The following is a 10,212-nucleotide window of genomic DNA, read 5'->3' as shown; positions in this document are numbered from 1 at the left end:
TAATCCATTTCTCAGATATTTTTTTTCTATAGAAATTCCTACTCTTTTAAAATTTAAACAATAAGCAAAATGAAAATTATCATATTTTTTCTGGGGGGAGAAGATCTTTGTGTTCCTATAAATGTCCATGTTTTCCTCAACATTATCATCAGTTCCTCAGAGCAGCACCAAGTAACAACTAACTCACCAACAAGAAAAATTAAGCTGTAAGTTTCTTTACTTCATATTTATTATTATTAATAAAAATATATAAACAATTATTTAATTACATATACAACTTAACACACACACATACTAATTTATTTTAATAAAAATTTTTTTTTTTTGTTTAGAAATTTTTAAAATGGCATTTGCAAAAACTAAACAACTTCAAAAAGCTAAGGAACGTAAAGCAATCAAAGATTTATCAAAAAATGTAGCATATAAAATAACCAAACTGCTCAAGTTTTCTGCGGGAAAATATGGAGCAGCAGCTACGGTTGAAATTGATAATTCATGTTATCTATATCTACCAAAAAGATTCGCTGACCTTTTCGACAAGGATGAGCAAGAATATTCCGAGCTACAAAACGCTATAAAAGAGGGAAATTTAATCATGACTCTTGATGGTGAAAATAATAGAAATATTAAATTTGACAATTGTATAATAAAAGATAATGATTTTGTTGATGAAATGATGATTGGGGAAATAAATATATAAAACAAAAAATAAACCTTTTTTCTATTTATTTATTACATTAATTTTTTTGTTTACATTATTTATTTTATTTTATTATTTTTCATTCTTAAATTTAAACTTAATTTTTATTATTTTAACTTAATTTATGTACAATGCCACTGATTGGTTTATATTCAATTATATTATCATGTAAAATTAAACAATAAGCTGCAGTTCCTTGTGGAAAATTGTTTTTAGATTCAAATTCTAAACGTACATCTACAGCACCAGCTTTTAAAAGTTCATTTTGTTTACTACAATCAATTACAATTAATGGTGATTGATGGATGAAAGAATTTTTTGATATCAAATCTATTTTAGCTCCATAATAAGACTCAGAAAAATTAGCATACATATCATACAATAATGAAAATGGATTTTTCGAAATGTCAAGATTTAAATTCCCATAAAATTTGTGAGTTAAGATATAATTTAACAGTTGTTATTCTACAATGATCAAATCTTGCTGCATCTGCATGCCATACATTTTTTCTATTTGTTTGAAAAGCAAGAATAACATAGCGAGGTTTTTCCAGTTGAGTTGATGTCTTCACCGTCCAAATATGATGATTTGTTGTTGGTAGCAGTGGATACTCATAGAGTTCCCAGGTCCTGAACCCAATAGAAATGACTGGATCTTTTTGTATATATTTCATCATTTCCATTTTATTTCTATTCGATAGTGTTACATATGGCACTAACCATTCAACTTTTGTAATTTTTAAATCAAATTTAACTTCTTCTTGAAAAGTTGCAACATCTCTCACGATTGAATTTAAATCAGAGCGAGATCGTACCAGAATAATTTCATGTTTGGCGTTAACAATGATTTTTTGATAGTCTTCAGCAAAGCCAAAAAACATTTTCAATGGTATGCATAAATCAAAATATCCATTTTCATCTGTTAACATCATCTGCTCAAGTCCATTTAACCATCCAGCATTTTCATTATTCTCTCTCGAATTAATTGATAAATAATTTTTTATTGTTGTTGTAATCCCAACATTTTTGGATTTATCAACTAAAACCCCATTTAACTCATAACGCATTTCTTCAAATAAAAAACCCATTGCATTATTAACTAGTGAAATACCAATTGGTACATCATTATTTTCTTTACATAATTTTCCACTTATATGAATGTAGCTTTTACATGGCAAAATGAATAAATCTTGGTTTTGTATTGATATTCTAATTTCATCACTATTCTCAAAGCTTGATGATCCAAATGTTTGATGTGCATGCAGCTCATAACTGGATATATCATTGTTGAAATGAACTGGTGCGTTGATATCAAGTATATCACCCATTTTGACGTGCAAAACAATTGAGGCAAGTTATATTTACCCAATTGAAGTTCCAAGTCCATTTTTACTTTTAACCCTAGACTTTTTAGGTATGTTATATTCTGAGTTGTTAATCTCTTCACTGCTCGATTGAGACTGGTTGGTGATGTCCATGATTTGCTGTTTTTATATGAAAATCCTCTCTTTATTGTGCGAGAATTAAACTCAATCCCCATCACTATGATTTAACATGTAGAGTGATTGTAATTGTTTCACCACGAAAATTAACAGCTCGACCTGCTTGATCAACAATTTTCAGTTGTATGTAATCTATTGACTTCACAGTAACTGGTAAATAAATAGGAGAAGTTGGTACTTCTATTATTTTATAACCAGGTGGTACAGCAGGAAAAAAACTGTGTATTGTATGTACTTTTGGTTGTTGCAATAAGCCCCAGTTGTTATATTACACTCTATACGCAAACTATTAACTTGAATTATATTTACTGGTAGATCTGACTCATGTGTTTTACCAGCTTCCAATAATTTTGATGTAAATCCAAGTAAAGGTCCTAGTGATCTTGGTCCAGTGAAATCAATTATTTTATCGCTTTGGATATATGTATGCAGAGTATTATTGTTGCAGCTTAACTTGATAGAATGTATTTTCAAGCTTTGAATAAGATCATCTATTTCGTAGCTGCCAGTTGGTATTGTAATTGATTCAGAATGACCATTAGCCTCAATAAATTTAATTTGATTATTATGGTTATCAATATTTGGTATTGAATTAAATGTTAAAAAAGAAATAAGTGCTAATGAATAATGTTTTCCTCTTGTTAATTGAATTGGAGGAAAATATTGAGTTTCAAGCACTGATGATGTACCACTTAATGTTAAAGTAAATGTATCGTGCATGTTAAAAGTTCATTAAAGACTGATGTTAAATTATTATATTCAAGTCTTTTATAGTTTTTCAGCAAGGAATGCAAGACATAAATGGCCACAATTAAATGTATTCCAATCTTGATATCGTTTATGATTGAAATTGATGCTACCAACATCAAGGTAACTGACAAGATCTTTTGGTGGTTGCAAATTACCAAAACTATCAAAATATATTGCTAAATTGTTGTTGAGTTTTTTATATGCAACCCAATGTGTTCCAGGATTTTGTTTATCATCTAAATTAACAACTCCTGATTCTCGTGTCCAAGAACCATCTCGAGGCATATCATTTCGCATGAAAACACCACGAAATTTTTTTATTTTTAATTGATTAGCAAATTTGATAATATCACCGTCAGTCAAGGCTCTCTGTGGTAGCATCACATCTAGTTTTTTGGAGTTAAATAGAATCCCATTCCGCTTTTAAATGGTGCTAAATGAAGTCCTTTTCCAATAGCAATTGATTCCATTTGTTTATTATGTCTTACAGTTTCTTGTAATTGATTTTTACTTGATTTTACTGCATTAATTGCCTTAACAACACCTGATGCTCCACCAACTAATCCACCTAATGCTGTTATGGCTGAAAGTATTGGAATTAATAGTGGTAATGCACCACCACTTATACTTTTAGCAACTGGTACCACTCTTGGCATCAAGACAGCAGATTTACCACCAACATTTTTAATAGCTCCTCTTGCTCCTTTTAATGCTGCTTTAATTGCTATTGATGGAACATTGGATCCCTTACTTGCTTCTTTAGCAGCTTGTACAATTTTCATAAATGATACTTTTTTCTTGAGGTTTTTTCTTTTATTTTTCTTGCTCTTCTTGCTTTTTTTCTTTTCACCAGAATTATTTCTATTTTTTATCAGTTTTTTAATTTTTTTTAATTTTCCACCAGTTGTTTTTCGTTTTTTAACACAATTTTTTTTATTTACACAACCCATACCGAATCTTGATTTGATTTTCATTGTTCCAGTTACAAGTGCAGCTGCAGCTCTTTCACCTAGACTTGAATCCTTAGCAAAAATTCGTTTTGAAGCTTCACGCGCTAAAATATCGTCAGCTAGGTTCCTGGCTTTAATATCTTTCTGATTTTTCGAATATGCGATATCGTGATTTTTACAAGCTTCGTCTAGAGGATTTATTCCTCGATCTCCTCTTGCCAAACGTTTCTCTAGCTTAGTTCCAGGTCCACAAAAAGAATATCCAGGTAGATGTAACTCGATAGGTAGTTTATTAATAATTTTATTTAATATTCCTTTTCCAAAACGTTTTTTATTTTTCTTATTATTTTTATTATTTGTATGCTCTATCATGGTTGATGATTGACTGATTTTTTCTATATAAAACAGTTGACTTTATACTTTTTTAATTAGTGTTGATCAAGATGGAGTACAAGAAGCAAGCTCTCAAATTACCAGTGATAAACTTTGATATAATTACAGCAAAAAGTGGTGAGGGTTTAATTCAGAAAAGACATGGAGACTTATTGCCAAATACGATACGTTGTGCTATAATTGGTGGAAGTAATTGTGGTAAAACCAACGCACTTATGAGTTTAATTGTTAATCCAAATGGTTTACGTTTTGCTAATATTTATATTTATAGTAAATCATTATACCAACCAAAATATCGATATTTAGAAAAACTATTGGAACCACTTGAAAATATAAATTATCATAAATTTTCAAGCAATGATCAAGTAATTCCTGTTGAAGAAGCAAAACCAAACTCATTGTTTATATTTGATGATGTTGCAACTGAAAATCAACAGCCAATAAAAGATTATTTTTCAATGATTTAATGTTTTCAATTTGTGTCAATCGTATGCTCGAATTCCAAAGCATTTGATTCGCGATAATATTAATTTCTTAGTTGTGTTCCCTTGTGATCAGCTAAATCTCAAACATATTTGGCAGGATCATGCAAATATTGATATGGAGTATAATAAATTTCTTCGGATATGTATCAAGTGTTGGGAAGAGAAATATTGTTTCCTATGTATTGACAAAGATCGCAATATAAATGATGGAAGATATAGAAAAAATTTTGATTGTTTTATAAATATAAATAACGATACAATTTGTTAAAAAAATATTAGTTCATGTTTAAATCCTGTCGAATCAACATGCCTCTCAAGAAGGAAGCATTGTCAAAAGAAGCGAAATTTCTTGAAGAAATAGAAAAAGTTAGAGATGTAATAAAGAAGAAGCATCAATTATTAAAATTAGGGAAAGAAAGCATATCTGAAACTGCTAACGAGTACTTAAAACCAGTCATCGGACCACTTGAGAATATAGCTGCTAAAATAACACCGATAATAAACAATAAAAAAAGCAAAATTAGTAAAGACAACACATATGATTCTGAGAGAGAAGAAGACAGTATCATTTCTGATAGAACGCATTCAAGTAATTCTGGAAATATAAACACAGAACAAAATCTCAGTTCTGATGAGGAAACAGAGGCTTTCCATGATACTATTGAAGATCTGCAACTGATAGAGCAAGAGGCTGATGAAACAGGTCTTAAAAATGATTTAACAACTCAATATTTAAATAAAATAGATACTTTACAATGGGATAAAGATTATGGGGTTAAAAGAAAAAACAGTGGAGAATATAAAATTGGAAATGCTGAATTACTATTCGAAAATAATAATATGATTGTTGCTGATGAAACGTATGAAATAACCCAAGGACTACTGGAATTATTATTTATGAAATCCCCAGAAAAAACCAAAGTCACTCAAATTGATGAAAAAATTATGCTCAAATTCTTCTCAACACAAATGCACATTTAAGATATCATAATTCTAAAAATACAGTGAAAAATTCAGCATCACAAAAGTATATTACATTCATATTGCCTCACATGAAGAGTACACAACATCATGGTTCTGGTTTACTACCAACAAATATGATAATTCAAAGCGAAAATCAATCTAAAGTTAATTATGTTTATTGGGATAATCCGAATGAGCTTGTTGATCGTTTAAGATTGCTAGTTGCTTCACGAACAGCTGGCAATCCAAGTCACGATAATGAAATCATGTCAATCATTGAAGAACTAAGAGAGGCCAACATTATACATTAACATTAGTTAAAATTCAGTCATCATACTACTCTCAATGAAACATGACTGAATTTAAAAGAGACATAGTGCGAGAGCTTCATGCACCAGCTCGCCGAAATTTTCCAAGACGTAAAGTTGATATTCGAGATAAGGATGAAACTTGGCAAGCTGATCTTGTTGACATGATTGAACACTCATCTGTAAATTCTGGATATAAATATATTTTGACTATTATTGATATTTTTTCAAAGTTCAGTTGGGCTGTTGAACTCAAAAGCAAGACCGAAAAAGAAGTATCAGCTGCAATGGAATCAATATTTAAAAAAGGACGAGTTTGTAAAAATCTACATGTGGATCAAGGAACAGAATTTTATAATTCCATTTTTCAAGCGATGCTAAAAAAATACAATGTTCATATGTATTCAACTTTCACCCATATGAAAGCATCAATAGTTGAAAGATTTAATAGAACAATTAAAAATAAATTGTACTTTGAATTCAGTTTACAAGGTACTTATAAATGGGTTAAAATATTACCAAAATTAATTGAACAATATAATAATACAAAACATCGCACAATCAAAATGGCACCAGCAAAAGTTGTTGGTGACAATATAAAAATTTTAAAGCATACTGTATTTAAAAATTTAAATCAATATTATCAGAAAAATAAATTTAAATTAAATGATCATGTTAGAATAAGTAAATATAAACATGTCTTTGAGAAAAATTATAAACCCAATTGGACAACTGAAATATTTAAAATTATAAAAATAAATAACACATCTCCAGTAACATATAAACTTGAAGACTATCAACAGAACCCAATTGAAGGGTGTTTTTATCAACCTGAATTACAAAAAGTAAAACATCCTGACGTCTATTTAATTGAAAAAATTATTAAAAAGAAAGGAAATAAAATATATGTAAAATATCTGGGATTTGATAATTCACACAACCAGTGGGTGGATAAGACAGCTTTGTAGTAAATAAATAAAAACTCAAAATAAATTTTTTTATTTCAATCATATTACATTGTTTTATTTATTTAATTTTATTTCTAAGTTCTTTTGCATAACCCCAAGGCAGAGTATATAATTTTACCATCAATAAGTAGTCTCTTATCATCATTCCAACTTAAAGCTATTTTTTCTGTGGTAATTGTATAAACTTGATGTCTTTCAGAGCGAATTAAATTTTGTTTTCTAGATATTTGAACATGATTTTCAACACAATTTTTATAGTCTTCAAAAGTAATCGTTTTCATTGATGATTTTTTTACTCCTTTAGCTTTTTTATGAAGTTTTACATTATTGATACAAGTCTCATCTTCAACTAGAAATGAATATGCTTTCGAACGTAACCCAACAAATTCCTTCATAATTTTCCCATTGCATTCATCCTTCATAATACCTGGTACTTTTTTATTTTTTTGAGGAATGTTATATCGATTATTTAGAGGGTAATCAGATGTATCAAAATTATTACATTCTCTACGAATAAACTCATAGATATCTGGTGTAAAAATCTCTAAAATTGCACTATCAGTATCCATATATACAAAATTAACATTATCTTTAAATTCCTTTTTTATATAATTATAATAAAAATCATAAATGACTGTTTTTGAAATATCTAAAATAGTAAAACCACCATATATTGGTTTATCAAAAAGGATACTCAATCGTTTCATTTCAACAATAACTAAATCATCAATAATTAAAGAGCTGTGAAAATTAGGTTTTGATATTAAAGCTCTTGCTCCACCTCGACCGCCATATCTTGATACTAATTTAATTATTCTCTGTGAACGTGTTGACTCTAACATTTTACCAAAACAAATATTAATTAATGATTTAAATAGATTTTTAGCAAAGAGTGATGTTGCCTTGGTACGTAATTCAGTATTTAAGTCAATATATGGTTTCAACCAAGCTCGTTGTTTGAATTTTAAAACTCTATATACTTTTTTAATTTTCATCCCCAGAGATACGTATTGTTTTAAATTCCTATAATGAATTACATACTTTTCTTTAGGATAAAGAGTTGCTAATAATTTTGGACATTTACTTGTAGATAAAGGAGGTATTTGTCGTTCTGGTGCCAAAGGTAAATCCCTATGTTCATCATGAAGCTCTACTGGATAGTCTAGATCTATTTCCAAAATATAACCCCACTCAGCATCATCCCCAATAGATTGTAATGAATTTATATCAAAGTTCTCAACCCACTGAAAATTACCTACTGGTAGTGTAGAAGCCATTGCATAACCATATAAATTGTTAACATCAAAGTACATTAAATATGAATCTCTAATATTTGGATTGTATTCTTTCATATACTTATTATTTGCGATGACATGACGATGTGAGCATTGTGATAAGCCACCTCTAATACCTCCCTCAATAAACAATAATTTATCAGCATCTAATAATAATTCCAACTCAATCTCTGTATATTTTAGCATCGCGTTAAAACTCAACCCTGGGAGTGTGTAATAATGAGCTGGATCTAAATCATAGGTTTTCAAACAAAAATATCTAAAATTTTCAAATATATCAGCTAAAAGAAGAACATCTGTACGGAGATATAAATCTGAGTATTCTCCCAGATTTTTTAATTTAAATACTCTCCATACATTGCAAGCATGAGCATAATCATCATCACTCACATGCTCTTCATTAAGTTGAGAATAAAAATCAAGTTTTGAGGGCAATTGTTCTTCATCAAATTTTTCCCAACAATCAATATAATCATATGGAAATATACCTTTTTTTGTTATTAATTTGAATTCTTCTAAATTGTCGCAATAACTACGACTTATACTTTTATCATTATCATCTAATTCATTAGCGAGTGTACTTATTGAGCTAGCCATGAATTTATAAGAGTCTATAAAACGTAATTTAATTCTAGTACCTTTAACACGTTTAGTGAAGCTTATGTAACTTTCCTTATTTAAAGCCAAAAGATCAATATCACCTGGAAATTGTTTTTTTAATGCTTTAATTAGAAAATGGCTATCATAATTACTGAGACCATGAAATACCACAGCTATTATGCAAGATGTCTGATAATTTAGGTTGCATCTGAAATAATAAATTTTCATTAAAAAACGGAAAAAATCGGAGAAAAATTAAAAAATTTAAAAAAGTTAAAAAATTAATTAGAGTAATTATACATACGCAACATGAGCCGGCCCCCTATACACCCCGCTGAGATGACAGTGATCACGTGCCTTAATGTTTTCTGCTGTGAACAACTTTACATATATATATGGCACTTTGTTGCATTAAAAAATTGCAATTCTTCATCAAAAGTAAGATTCATCGGTTTGATATTTTCAAGTATATTATCAACATTGTGTGACAGCTCTTCAAGTTCCTTAATAAACCATTCAATGCAATTTTTGTCTCTTTTTAATTTAAATTTAGAGAGCGTATTATCATAAGAACATTTAACATAATATGCTACACTGCTTGGAATATGTTTTTGTTTAATTGTTTTTTTCAATGAATTATTAGAATTATCTGTTACTTTTTCTAATATACTTTCCAGGTCAGCATATACTACATAAGGCACTCGAAGCTGGTATTTGTAATTTGTAAACTTTAAAATATTGTTTTTTTCTGTTGGCATCACCATTGCATATTGGTTTTTTTCTCTACATGCAGGATTGTGAGAATCAATTGATTTTTGAGAATGGAAATATGATAAACAACGATCACATATAAATTTTTTACCATTATATGCTGAAACTTGTGCACTAATTAACCTAGATAAATTTTTAATGTAGGCAAAGTGATGGTTTGAGAATTCACCAAGTTTTCTTTTATTTGTAATATTATTAAAATCATACTCATCATAATCTTCATCATCTTCATCTTCTTCTTCTTCTTCATCATCTTCATCTGCTGATTCATCTTGGAATCCATCAACTTTTTTCTCAGGCTTTTCAATAATTAAAAGATGAATTGTTGGATGATTTGATGCATCATTATTACTCAAATAATATGGAACAATCCTTTCTAGACGTCTCTTTTTTTTTTTCTTATTTGTACCATTTGAATCATCAACGCTATCACCTTCTTCATCATTGGATTCATCATCTAAATCATCAGTGTTATCAATGCCATATACATTTATTCTCAAATTGTTATTTTTTTCAAATTGTTTGAT

General features: G+C 29.0%; 1 protein-coding gene across 1 annotated transcript; it reads right to left on the bottom strand.

Moving 5' to 3' along the window:
• Positions 1-6,763: 6,763 nt before the first annotated feature.
• Positions 6,764-9,277, bottom strand: LOC122850393. The gene is made up of 3 exons (XM_044149548.1): positions 9,219-9,277; positions 7,138-9,122; positions 6,764-6,783 (listed from the first exon to the last, which is right to left on the bottom strand). Exons 2-3 carry the CDS (start codon positions 8,909-8,911, stop codon positions 6,764-6,766), a joined length of 1,794 nt encoding a protein of 597 aa, XP_044005483.1. The 5' UTR covers positions 8,912-9,122; positions 9,219-9,277.
• Positions 9,278-10,212: the final 935 nt, after the last annotated feature.

The sequence above is a fragment of the Aphidius gifuensis genome, linkage group LG2 (genome assembly GCF_014905175.1).
Source record: "Aphidius gifuensis isolate YNYX2018 linkage group LG2, ASM1490517v1, whole genome shotgun sequence".
In the NCBI taxonomy this organism is placed as follows: Eukaryota; Metazoa; Arthropoda; class Insecta; order Hymenoptera; family Braconidae; genus Aphidius; species Aphidius gifuensis.
This window is presented reverse-complemented; position numbering and strand designations above follow the sequence as displayed.